This window comes from Callorhinus ursinus, unplaced genomic scaffold (assembly GCF_003265705.2).
Source record: "Callorhinus ursinus isolate GAN/ISIS: 27379988/994484 unplaced genomic scaffold, GSC_fseal_2.0 scaffold6, whole genome shotgun sequence".
Lineage (NCBI taxonomy): Eukaryota > Metazoa > Chordata > Mammalia > Carnivora > Otariidae > Callorhinus > Callorhinus ursinus.
Window position 1 is genome coordinate 59720364 of NW_027397068.1, and position 13964 is coordinate 59734327.

The 13964-nt window shown below is 36.6% G+C and overlaps 1 protein-coding gene across 18 annotated transcripts in view; it reads left to right on the forward strand.

Annotated features, from left to right (window-relative positions):
* Positions 1-13964, forward strand: part of UTRN (utrophin) — a 498468-nt gene that overhangs the window by 404416 nt on the left and 80088 nt on the right. For 17 of the 18 annotated variants that reach the window (XM_025866206.2, XM_025866193.2, XM_025866194.2 and 14 more), the window contains 3 exons: positions 109-255; positions 2843-2921; positions 6002-6062. In XM_025866206.2, the coding sequence (XP_025721991.1) occupies positions 109-255; positions 2843-2921; positions 6002-6062 (287 nt within the window). Of the gene's footprint in view, positions 1-108; positions 256-2842; positions 2922-6001; positions 6063-9256; positions 9386-13964 lie in introns of those variants that run through there. The other variant, XM_025866227.2, reaches the window with a different exon arrangement.

A 13964-nucleotide genomic window follows, 5' to 3' on the forward strand; every position in this document is an offset into this window, starting at 1 on the left:
TCAGTGGCCTCTCAGCTGGTCTTGCCATTTTCTTTGAAGAAAGGTTCAAAATACTACCTTCTGTTATATTCTTTTCCAAAGTCATTGTTTTTGTTTTTATTCTTCCAGGCATTTAGAGAAGAAATTGCACCAATCAACTTAAAAGTTAAAACAGTGAATGATTTATCCAGTCAGCTGTCTCCACTTGACCTGCATCCATCTCTGAAGATGTCTCGCCAGCTAGATGATCTTAATATGCGATGGAAACTTCTGCAGGTATTAGTTTATCCCTCTTCATGATCAGCTTTTCACAGTTGGTCCTTAAACCCTGCCTGATTATTCTACCGCACACCATCATTTCCTCCTTCTTTACTAGTTGTAGTTGGTAATGGATTTGTAGCATGTAATATCACCAAGTATTTGTCTTTCCATATCTTGAACACAGAGGCCTCATTTATTTATGAATAGAGGCTTTAATGTAATTTTATGATGTACTATTCATATGATATTTGTAGAAAACTGCAAAGGGTCAGATAAATCATAGTAATTGAGACCTATGATAGGTCACAGAAACATTTTCCCATAATGGCTCATGAAGAAGTCATTTTTCTTACTTTAATCATGTATTTATTTTTTTTCCTTTTGCAAAGTTAAGAAATCTCCATCCTTCTTCCACTGTTTGCTATTTAGGTATCATGTTCATTCTTTCCAGCTAGCACATTTATACTATTGTGGTGTTTTTACCTTTAGCTCTTAGGTCTGAGTTGTTTTAGTGACTCTAGATAATACTTGCTCGTCCCAGATTTAATAGAGCCAAACCAGAAGAACCCTTTTGAGTATTACTAGGTATCAGCATTTACAAATCACCATACTTGCCAGTCAGTAGTTTTAGGTTTAGTCTTTGCAGAGCTTTGTCATGTTCAATGGCCAGTTCCCCGGAGTCGTAATAATCATTTTTTCCCTGAAAACTAGCAGGATAATTTAAGTGGAATATTAAAAAAATAATTCTTACACATTTCTCTCTATATTTTGGGCCTAAAATGCTGTATTTAATGAGATAAATGTGCGATTGGAGGTGGTACACAAAAGCATTTTATTTTAAAGCTATAATATTTTATAGCATACTAGGTTTCCTGAATTAACTCAGACATCGAATACCCAGTGGCTCATATGTTCTTCATGAATATGAAGATTTAAGAAATGAGTGCATAATATTAAACAGTCTTTTCTGTGTTTGAGAAGAGTGTTAATAATCTGGGATTAGTAAAGCAGGATCTGTTAAACTCATACGTGCTTTTCTAGTGAGTGGAACACAGAAGTGTTTGACTTTCTCTTTTTTTCTTTCTGCTCCATTTCCCTAATTCATTGCCTTCACGTAGGTATTCCTACGTGGTCCATCCTGATCACCTTCTGCTTGTGTTATTGCTATCTCCAAAGATTAGAAGTCAGGGAATGCATTATGCTTGGAAGAGGATATGTATTCTCTTATGCTTATCTCTGAGCATTGTAGCTGCTAGAGCGCAGATGTTAGTTGCTGGTTGAATAAGACCGGAAGGAATCTCTGCTGACAGCAATGTCACTCCGTTTCAGGACTAGCATCTTTTCTCCTGAACATAGAGTGTGGCATTTGAGTGCTTTTTTGGCTTTAATGAACAAAGCACTTGCTAATGCAATTTAAATAGCTAAGCAGGAGAAACTAGAGCTGTCCAGCGAGCCAGAGATACACACATTTCTTTTAAAGGCAGCTGAAAATAAGATGGACAATCTATGCGGAACAGCTGACTCGAGCTGCAGAGACCAGGACCAGGAAAAAGAAAATGGAAGTGTCAGTAGGCTGTGTGCGGTCGTTCTGATTTGCATTTAGTTTCTTGGTGGGCCAATTCTGCATTTTTATAATGTAGAGAGCTAACGGGGGAAGTTGTGAGGACCAATTCAGAGAGTATGCTAATTGGCTGCTATACACTTGAATACCCTCAAGTCGAGATGATTGGACACAAACGTGGAGGCAAATAAGAGATTCCATACTCCTATATCTTTGTGCTCTCCATCCATCTACCTCTATCTATTGATCCATTGTCTAATTCGATCTCTCTGTCATCTACCTGTCTTTCTGTCTGTCCAGCTGTCTACCATCACCTATCTGTTTTTTTCCCTGGGAGTATTTTAGACTTCATCTTCATTCGCTTCCTGTGGCACTTTTTACCACCTTCCTTACCTTACAGAAGGGAGATGAGTAGCCACTGGCCACAGCTCGAATTTAGATGCTTTCGAGCTTTACTACTTTGAAGGCAATGTAGAGTAACAGGAAAGCAATAGCTGCTGGTACCAGATTAGCTGCATCTGGATACTAGTATTGTCATGTACTAACTTTCTGTCCTTGGACACCTCTTTGTGTCCCAATTTCTTCATCTGTAAAGTGGTGATAATAGTAAATAATACTTACCCAATATGGTTATTGTGAGGGTTAAAAGAGTTAATTTGTATAAACTGCTTAGAGGAGTGCCTGGCACTCTTTGCTGTCAGTTGGTACCAGAAGAAGTCTATTTTAATCGCAGTACTTTGATCCCAGAGATAGAGAAGGAGTCTATACAAGCAATCATATCTTGGGCAGTAGCATCATTTAGTAAACAGGGTTGCTGGAGGGTGGGGGATGGGGTAACTAGGTGATGGGCATTAAGGAGGGCATGTGATGTGAGGAGCACTGGGTGTTATACGCAGCTGATAAATTATTGAACTCTACATCTGAAACTAATGATGTACCATATGTTGGATAATTGAATTTAAATAGAAAAATACTTGAATCAAGTATGTTATTAAAGTCATTGTTTTCAAATCAAATTATTTCTTGCATGTCTATGTGCAGGTTTCTGTGGATGATCGCCTTAAACAGCTTCAGGAAGCCCATAGAGATTTTGGGCCATCCTCTCAGCATTTTCTTTCTAGTAAGTACTAATAAACTTGACTGTTCTCATTAACTGAACGAATGAGCATATTCTTTCACTTTCCCTCAAGGAGCCATATTCTTTGCTGCAAATATATTTACTTATATTAGGTAAATGTACAAAAAGCAATATTAATATTAATTACAATATTGTTTATTGGTTATTAGTTGTAATAATCTGGTCACAATTGATAAGTCTCCGAACTGGAGCAAAACTGAATTTCTCTTTAGCTATGGTTTTTCAATGGACCGTCAGCTATAATAATTAGTGTAGCCTCATATCATCATTGCTGTATGATAAACAAAGGTTATGAACTTTTTCACAATAAAAAAATCATTTTTACATTTTAAGATTTCTAATTAGCTTTTCTTCTTAAAAGGTGTTTATTAATTTAAAATGTACCTGTATCTTTAGCAGTAAAAAAGAAATAACTCCCCACGGATCCGAGACTTTTGTTTATTAGGTTCACTGTGATCATACTTAGCTTTTCTTTTGGTCAAGTATTGCAGATGTAGGCAAACCACATATGTAGATTTTTATGTAGTATTCTCCAACTGAAATTTTTAATTTTACGAACTGTTCATGAGATCTTATATAAGTAATTTGAACTCCTACTTTATTGTTCACTGCTGGGGAAACTAAAGAATGTAGGATTCAGAGTCATCCAAATTAAGATTAAAATATTAAGTCTGCCAGAACTGTAGATTCCTGAAAGTCAATTTCTTTATCTTAAAATTACTATAATAATACTTAGTTTTTCTGATCGCCTTGAAAAATTAAGTGAGAAAGCATAGTGAGTTTCAGAGCACCTAGCACAGTTCTTGGCACTGATGCTTTCACTAACCATTAATTTCTTTCCTTTTATTTGTCCTGGCAAACATATGCCAGAAAACAGTTTGTTTACTTCAATATAAATGAAGTTTAAAACTTAAGGCACATCTTATTTCCCAATTATGATAACTTCTTTTTATCTATAATAGAGAAAACTGAAGTAAGACCATGTCTTCCAACTAAATTGATACATTTGTATTTTCTCTTAATCTTTTGTCATGGTTGATAATCTGCTTTACCTCAATTCAAGGTCAGGCTTTTCTGCTTTCACAGTTTCAAGAATCTGAATTAGTCATTTCCTGCCCCTCCTGCCCTCCAGTGCTCATGCTCTGCCCCCTCTTCTCTCCCCTTCCTCCCCTCTCCCCACGCACACCTGAGCCCTTAGATAGCCTATCTTTGAGTGATTGTAGTCCTTCCTGGAATATACTGGGTGCGAGGAGGCATTTCTAAGGTTGGGATGCCATCAGTGTTGGTAAAGTAAATAAGTTTGCAGTCTCCTCATTAGGTGTGAACTACTTCAGATTTCTTAAACTTAATTTAAGCTATGTGCTAAGGCAAAATTAAAGAGGAATTTAACAAATAATTGTGACTCTATTTACAGTTCTAAGGATTAGTTATCTATTGGTATCGATGAAACCCTACCCTTTCTCCTAGCAACCATTTTTTCATGATAAAAATCCAACTCATGTTCTTTAGGAAAGGAAACATGGGTAAAATTCACATGCACTTTGTGAAACTCAAGCATGTGGCCTTTTATTGTCTGGCCCTGATTGTCCAAGGAGGTCAGAGTTTCTCAAATCAAAACAATTGTTAACATGAATGGAGAAGTGTAAACAAAATCCCAATTAATAAATTGAATAATTGTTATCTCTTTCTGCTTGGAATCGTTGGCTTTATAATATTTCTTGGACTTCAGCCATGGTTATAAAAGGAGTCTATTTAGTTAGAACACAAAATAAACTGACCTATTGGCCTGGTGCCAACACTGAAATGAGGTTGGCTTTAATGAGAAATTTATTATACCTACTTCCACATTTTCATCGCCCTTTTATATTTTCATGGACATAGTTGCAGGAGGGAGTGCTCACATGTTATAAAGAGAAGAAGAATTGTTGAACAGAAAAATTGCTGAACTAGGGGTCGGAAATCTTGAGATCATGTCTGAGCTCGGCCATTTCTTTATGGGGCAAGTTATTTCACTTCTGAGTATCTAGTTCCTTATGTATCAGATAGGGCTCTAATATTGATTTGTTGGCTTCCTTATAAATAGATATATTTGAAAAGGCTTTTTGCAAAGTTTAGAACGCTATATTTTTGTAAGATATTAATATGACATGAAATTCAGAAAAAAAGCATTTATGACAACTGGCTCCATGAGAGCCTAGTGATAATTGCAAAGATGTGTTTTAATTGCTTATTAGTTTATTTAGCAAAATTCGTTAGTAGCTCTAGCTTTACATGTTTAACTCTTCTTAAATAAGTCTTCAACTAATTATATAGGAATAATCTATTTTTATAAATAAGGAATAACTGGAATTGTAAGAAATCAGTACCTCAACAAAAATAAATACCTAAAACAAAACATAAAATCTCAGTCGTAGTGATATTTGATGTAAAAGTAGGAACTGTATTTTCTGTGCATTTCAGATGAAAGTATTTGGGATTCTTCTATCCACATAATTACCTTGTGTTTTTTTTTTTTTTTAACAACCCTTTGCCTGTGTTTATCTTAATCTTTCCTTTTTAAGATTAATACAAATGAGTTTGTTTAAATGCCATCTGTCCTAGATAGTTATTCCTGTGAAGCAAAGTAAAGCACGTTATTAATGATCTGGAAAATTCAGTCTTGCGAAATCTAGCTTATAATCTGGATATGCCAGGTAAAATTAATTTTGGTTTTAGCTTAATCAAAAAATATATAGAATCCATTTTCCAGATAGCACTAAGTTTTAAATTGTGGTGGTTATAGACAATAAAACTTGATTTTGAAAAGTATTTTTAGCAACAGGTTCAATTAGTTAGAGTTGGCATTTGAAATTGAACGTGTGTTGTTTCTTTCCTTGCTTCAAATGAATCTTTAAAAAGCCACTCTTTGTTTAGCCTAGCAGATTTCATAATTATAGGAATCCAGCTCAAAAACCAGAGTAGTTCTCATTGAATTGGTTATAAAATGTGTTTGATTGTTTTGCATTAGGGCATAAGGGTTTTGGGTGAGCAGTGTTTCCAATAACCTCCCTTTGTTTCTTCAGCTTCAGTCCAGCTGCCATGGCAAAGATCCATTTCACATAATAAAGTGCCCTATTACATCAAGTAAGTTGATTTTAATTCTCCTTTATGATACCAAAAAAAACAAAGTTATGTTGATAACTTAAGAGGCTTTCCCTTGTAACTCTAGAAAATAGAATTCAATCCCACTGTCTGAAGGAAACTATATATATATTTAGTATTTAAAAGAAGTTAGTTTAAAAATCAGAGTAATATTTGTAGTTTATTAGGTTAAGGCTATAGGTATGTTTACCATATATTTTTTTAAACAGATATTAAAATATTTTGGGAAACTGACAAAATTTCTAAGTATGTCAGATTCTTGGGGCACCCAGCTGGCTCAGTCGGTGGAGCTTGAGATTCTCAGGGTTGTAAGTTCAAGCCCCACATTGAGTGTAGATACTTAAAAATAAAATCTTTAAATAAATATGTCAAACTCTTGACATGATGCTGTTTCTCATCATACTGTACTGATTCTAAACCATTTTTATTTCTCCCAGAAAATCCATTTAAAACGTGCTGTACTCTTCTCATTCTAATCCACCAAAAACAAGCAGTGTTTTTATCATTCAAAAGTTCAGTATCTTCAGGGTTTTTTGACTTATGGAAATTATCTGCAATATTAGTTAAGGTTTATGTCACCCTTCCTTTTTTATTGTCAACTTGACAGTTTCTCCTTCTTACATACTAAGTTTCTCCTTACTATGTAACCTTTTATACATTTTGTATCGTTTACACAAGGTCTGAGTAGGATTCAGTCCTTGAGGCTTAGACTAAGTATTGTCCTAAAACAGAAGGATACATTGTACCCTTTGAGGTGTAAATTAGCAAAGCTGTTGATTTACAATGTATTAAAATGATGACAGTCCTAGCTGACTCTGTTTTATGTGTATGGTGAACAGCATCATAATTACTGGGAAAATAATCACTATTATTAGGAGTCAACTCTGTCTCAGATTAGCCAGCTGACCTCAGGCAAGTTGGGTAAAGATCTCTGGGCCAACTTTCCTTTGTATCTTTCCTAAATGGCAAGTGGATCTCCAAAATCCATGCTGACACTAATAGTCTACTCTTCCAATATCCCTCTTCCTGAAAAATTTGTATATGAAGTCAGTGTTTGTGAAATAGTATTTCCTTTTGAAGGTTTTATTGTAGTCTGAGCTGTATCACCATACCATATATGAAATATAATAATAGTATATGTTATATTGCCTTAATGGAATTTACTACTTCTTTCACTATAGAGTTTATAGTGTACTGGGTTGTGATAAACTTAAGGATAAGGTGGGGCGCCTGGGTGGCTCAGTTGGTTAAGCGACTGCCTTCGGCTCAGGTCATGATCCTGGAGTCCGGGATCGAGTCCCACATCGGGCTCCCTGCTCAATGGGGAGTCTGCTTCTCCCTCTGATCCTCCCTCCTCTCATGCTCTCTATCTCATTCTCTCTCTCAAATAAATAAATAAAATCTTAAAAAAAAAAAAAACTTAAGGATAAGGTAGCAAAGCAATTGGCTGGTGTCAAATTTAGGCAATCACGAATGGAATGAAGCCAGAGGCTGGGTAAATTGACATGTCTCTGTTGAGAGAAGGTGTAATCATCTGATCCAAATTTAAACCATTTTTAAAATGTTTATATTTTCATTACGATAAGAGTTAATAATAATAATAGCAGCAGGTGAAGAAGGGGGCATGAGTCAGGGAATGCTCACAGCCTCTAGAAACTGGAAAAGGCAAGCCAATGGGATTCTCTTTTAGAACCTCCAAGGAGGACCACAGACCTGCAAACCTCAATTTTAGCTTAGGGAGACATTTATTTTGGAGTCATTTGTTACAGCAGCAATAGAAAACTAATATATGTATTATACAAAATCAAGAAGTCCATGAAATTATTTTAAATTAAATTGTTTTACTCAACTGACAAAGAATCTTTAGTATCTGATTTTTTTTGAAGTATTGATTAGATCCAGCAAGGCAGATTTTTGTCTTTACTGGATAAAGAACATATTAATTCTCTTGTTTGATTATGTTGTACAGAGGTTATCTATTTGATTTGTCATTTTAAAAATCTATCTTGAATTTTAGCACTGCTATTAAAAGGGAATTTCTGTATGTCCAGGTTGGTTATATATGACTAAAACTGACATTGTCAGAGTTTCACTGATTCAGAATTTTTATAATTTTGGTAGGCTCTCACAGGATTATAGTCTTGTTCAGACTATGAGTTCTGATGGGTCAGACCAGTGCAGCAAAAGCTCGTTTCTCTAATTTCTCATTGGCCAGAGCTCCATGTCCATGACCAGCACTTTAAAATATGTATAATACAATGATGGCCAATATGTTTAATGTGACCTGTAGGATTATAGCATCCTAAAATATCTTTCAACATCATTAGTGAAAGTTTGAATTTCCTTGAATGTTTATATAGTTTTACTGTTAAATGTCTTTTAGGGCTTTGAAATATTTAGAGATCTCTCCAGGTATATAGGATGAATTCTCTTATTTTTAGAAAACTTCTTAGCCCGATTCTTTCATTTCCTGCTCTGTTGTGTAACTTAACAGTTTATTTCTTCATAATAAAGTACATCAATCTCTGGAGGTAGGGTTAATATGAGCCAGTATATTTCCGGATGAAGGAATGTTATGAAAACAAAATTTAATTCCCAAGTAAATTAATAAGCAAGTAAATAATGAGTGAAAGGGCTTTTAATATACACTCCCCTTCGCGTGGCTGCACAAGTAAGTAGAGGAAGAACGTTAAAAACACATTTAGCATGATTGTCATGCAGCTAGAGTTTCCTGGAGCATATTAGGATGTATTAATTTAGCCAAAAAGAAAATAAGAGGCAGGTAGAAATGTAATTATTTTCAATGTGGAAGTATACAATTTTGTATACTCTAATGACAGAATATAGTGAGAAAGTTGAAAGGAGAATGGGAAGAACAAATTGTCTTTATTTCATATTTTAAATTTTATCAGTTAACTAAAACATACTTTGATGGCTCTCCAATGCATTTCTTTCTCTGTAGGTGTTTTTTCATTAATATTTTGAGGTGTACTGCAGTGGTGCCAGACTCATTTGTTACTGTAAAATGATAGAATATAGATCTGAACTGTAAGGGTCTGTGTAGTATAAAGCCCTCTATGTTAATATCTCAAGTTGAAATTCGTATCTTTAAATTATATTTGCTTCTTCTAAGGTAGGCTTTCCCAATCTGATCTGGTTTTTTTTTTCTTTTCTAGTATAATCCAGTGATGGCTCATTGTTCTATCAGTTTAAGGAAACCTGCAATGGTTCCTGCTGCCTTTATAATATACAGAAATCTACCATAAAAGCCAGATTTCTTTCTCTGTGAATTTTTAGTCCTGTGTTTGTGTTTTGCACACGTTTTTCATTTCCTCAGCTGAAAGTTAATATCCAGAGTGTTTCAGGCATAAAGGGAACAATGAGTAAAAGCTTTGGGTTGAACTTTCCTGATATGTCACATTAATCATATAAAACTCATTGCTTGTTATTTTGATCCAGAAATAATAATAGTAAATAGTCATAGCGGGCGATAATAATGATCATTGAAATGAATTATATTTTTTGACTATTCATTTGCCAGCCACTGTTCTAATCCTGTAATTATCTCTTAATTCTTACTGAAGTGTCAGAACTGTCATTACCCCATTTACAGGCAAGGCTTAGATAACAAGTACACACATAGTTGTTGAGTCACACGACCAGTGCAAGGAAGAGCTAGTGTTCAAACCCGGGGACTGACTCCAGCTCTGCGCCTTCTTGACCGCTAAGCCTCCAGTTCTCTGCATTGAGTGAAGGAGATAATAGAAGTTTTAGTCACATGGAAAAGTTGGGTAGGATGAAGATATATTTAGGAAGGAGCAGTCAGGTGGAGAAGAGTTGAGCAAACATCCTTTTTTTTTCATGCTATGGACCGGTTGCCATTTATCATGCACCTGCTATGGGCCAGCAACTGAGAGCAGAGCTAATTTTCGTAGGCTCGTTTCTGTAGGGTAATATATGCTTTATATGTTTAAGGGAATGTCACACTGTGGTGCGGTAGTGGACAAAGGTGCTTTTCGATAGGTAGAAAAATATAGTTCTCCACAGTCCTGCCAGTCGGATCTTGACAGGAATTCAAAGGTAGGGGAGCAAACTGTATCCTTCTGGTACCTTTCCTCAGCTCCATGGTCAGAGATTTCTGTCATTGGGTAGATTTCTGTCCGTGATTAGGATGCTCAACAGAGCTGGCTCCTAAGTCCCACAGGGCTTTTAGCATAGATGGTTCTATACGTGTCCGGTCTGTTAGTAAGTCAGACTCTTTCATAGAATTTAGTAAGGTGAAGTTAGGAAATGTGGTTTTCCTTTCTCGCTCTACGATGTCATCTCTGAAGCTAGAGCGCGTGACTTTTCAGTAAGCCTTAGCAGAAAAGATGCTACAGCGTTCATGACCGGGCTGTACCCTCACGTCTTAACAGGTTTTTTTTTTTTAAGATTTTATTTATTTATTTGACAGAGAGATAGAGAGAGAGCACAAATAGGCAGAGCAGCAGGCAGAGGGGGAGGGAGAAGCAGGCTCTCTGCTGAGCAGGGAGCCCAACGCGGGGCTCGATCCCAGGACCCCGGGATCACAACCTGAGCCGAAGGTAGCCACCCAACAACTGAGCCACGCAGGCGCCCCACGTCTTAACAGTTTTTCCACTCAAAGCTGAGGTGCAAGCCTAAATTCTTGATAGAATCCTAATTGTGCTCACACACATGCAGCTTTAATATGAGCATTTTAGTGATGTCTTCTTAAAAGATAATATATATCACATTCTCAAAAACTGACATTTCTCAATCTTACAGTGTACTCATCAGAATAAATTATCTTTACCTACAGATACAACTTCCATGCATTCTCTGCCTTATTCTCATTCCCCTTGACGACTAAGCCTAAATCAAAATTTTCCTCAATTTATTACATCTCCTTTATATTTTCCTTTTCTATTCTCATGTCCATTAAGGATAATTCCCCTTTCTTGCCTCCCAAGGGCAGTCTCTGCTGCCCTAATCCATCAGCTGCTGGGGAAAAAAACAAAGTTTATGGTTGTAAATGAAATCTTGGGGAGCAAGTAGCTGTTCTTTATAGCAGTCATGGGTTTATTTGCATAAACTGTATTTCCTTGTCTCATTATATATGTACAGTCTAAAGGAGAGAATTAATGCTTATTTCTTTAGAGGAATCGTGGGCCCGTTTCGATGATGTAGGTGAAGTATTTCTTCCTTGAGTAAGAGCAGAGAGGAGTGACAGCAAAGGGATATCCAAATATTCAGCCCAACAAGAAAGTCAGGGCTGGCCAAGGTGTATTATAACAAAACAAAGAAAAAATTAACATAAAGCATTTTATGTTTAAAGATTGGAGGAAACTCACCCCAAAACAAAATAAATCCGTAACTAACAATGAAATACAGGCTCTCTCTTGAAAGGCCTCCTACAGCCGTCTTCATCTCTCTCTTCCTCCTTAATCAAGATGCGAGATGACATCCTTTTGGTGCCAGATTTTCAGTGGAGGAGTCTTGAGACACACTTTGAGTCTCTTTCCAAGAGTAGAGCTTGTGTTTTGGTTTTAATGATAAAGAAATAAATGAAATAGAAGCCTAAGAGAATGTACTGGAGAGGCTATTTTTCTAAGAAACAGTCTGTGACTTTATCTGTGTTGAAAATAAATATTTAAAACTCATTGGACCAACTCTGCTGATGAGGACGGAAGAAAGAAGTTGTCTTATGAAAGAATGTAAGCATCTTGGGATCCCTATACCTCCTGCTCTTGGAGGCAGCTTCAGACAAATGAGCACACCTTGGCTGATGAGAACACTAACAGCAGGCTGCCTGCCCTGCAGCAGCCTTGTATTGGCAAACTGTAACCAGACAACTTCCAGTGAATTTACCAGTGCCCTGACTTATTGAGATAATTCAGGTGGAATTGACATTGTCTGAGAAAGACACTGACTAGTGCAGGACTTAAAAAGATACTGTTTTCCTGCCATTTGTCTATACATTGCTGGGGCCGGTGTTATTATTACCATGAAGTGGGAATTTGGGCTTGGTATCTTACAGATTACTCAGTTCCATTGTATTATAGGGGCACCATCAGCCTTACTGTACAGTCTGACCTTTAGGGTCAAATTTGCAATTAATAAAGGTCTGCTATACAGTACAGCAGGTCACTGTGGGGCCACTAATAAGGAAAAAGAGATATTCGTACTTTGATTTGTAAAGATTAAATTTTTAGGGCGCCTGGGTGGCTCAGTTGGTTAAGCAACTGCCTTCGGCTCAGGTCATGATCCTGGAGTCCCCGGATCGAGTCCCACATCGGGCTCCCTGCTCAGCAGGGAGTCTGCTTCTCCCTCTGACCCTCCCTCCTCTCATGTGCTCTCTCTCTCTCTCATTCTCTCCTCAAATAAATAAATAAAATCTTTAAAAAAAAAAAAAAGATTAAATTTTTAAAGTAGCCATTGAAACTAGCAAAAGAACAAAAGTAATAATGGTCAAATAAATTGTGAAAGAAGTAGAATATCTTTTTATATATGGATTATAAAGTAAAATGATACAGTGTTAGAGTCAATACAACAGTATAGAAAAAAATTGATTTCTCCTTTAAAGATTACATATGAAAGAGAGTAGTAAAATTTTTTTAAAAATCTAAATAATATAAACTCAGCTTTAAAAAACAAACTAGAAGGATACAATGATAAACTCAGCACTGGTGGGAAATAATCCTGGAGTTGACACCCCAGGTAGGGGTATAGAGGACTCCCCAGGAGCCAACTCAACAACAGATGACCTGCAGGCATGTTGATTAATGTCCATTACTGGTCTGATCCTCCCTAGTGTGACAACTTAGAGGGACACGGGGGTAGAGTTTGGGTCAGAGATGAGGCTCCTTCAGAGTTCTGGGCCCAAGCAGAGATACTACCAAGGTAGGGCTCCCTTGGGTTTACTGTGTGCATGTTCATTCTTCCAGACAATCTTCCAGTGCCCTCAAAACAAGTATCAGCCCAAGCTCCCTGCACACTCAGGCACATCCATTTTGGTCTTGAATTCTACTACTTTACTTTAAAAACAAATACAAGCAAACCTGTCGTATTGTTTTGTAACAAATTGTTCTATCAACCATGCCTGGAATATTGACATTTATATTTAGGGTTGCAGAAGCCTTTTCTCTATAGAGCCCTTTTCATGCTGGTGTCTTTTAACCTACTCCTAAGCATGAAATTATTTCAAGCGCATTTTATAGTTGAATCCAATAGATTTGGAGTTATCCATTGTTGACAGTTTAGTCTTCCTGCCTTGTGTCTTCATTTTCATGACAAGCTAGTGGCATTTTCTTTTTCTTTTTTTTTTAAGTAGGCTCCATGTCCAATATGGGGCTTGAAATCATGACCATGAGATCAAGAGTTGCATGCTCCACTGACTGAGCCAGCCAGGCGCTCCAAACTAGTGACATTTCTTAAGGAAGACTATGCTTTTACGGTATCTATTATCAAGTAGAATCCTGTATCTTATTTGGAATTTAAACAGGGAGGTTTTTTTCCTGAAATGTTGACATTCATAATTTCTTAAGTTTTCCCTTAGATTTTTCTTTTTTTTTTTTCTGGATCACATGGTAGCTTTATTTTCTTTTTTTTTAATAATTTTTATTGTTATGTTAATCACCATACATTACATCATTAGTTTTTGATGTAGTATTCCATGATTCATTGTTTGTGCATAACACCTAGTGCTCCACGCAGAATGTGCCCACTTTAATACCCATCACCAGGCTAACCCATCCCCCCACCCCCCTCCCCTCTGGAACCCTCAGTTTGTTTTTCAGAGTCCATTGTCTCTAATTGCTCGTCTCCCCCTCCGACTTACTCCCCTTCATTCTTCCCCTCCTGCTATCTTCTTCTTTTTCTTTTTTT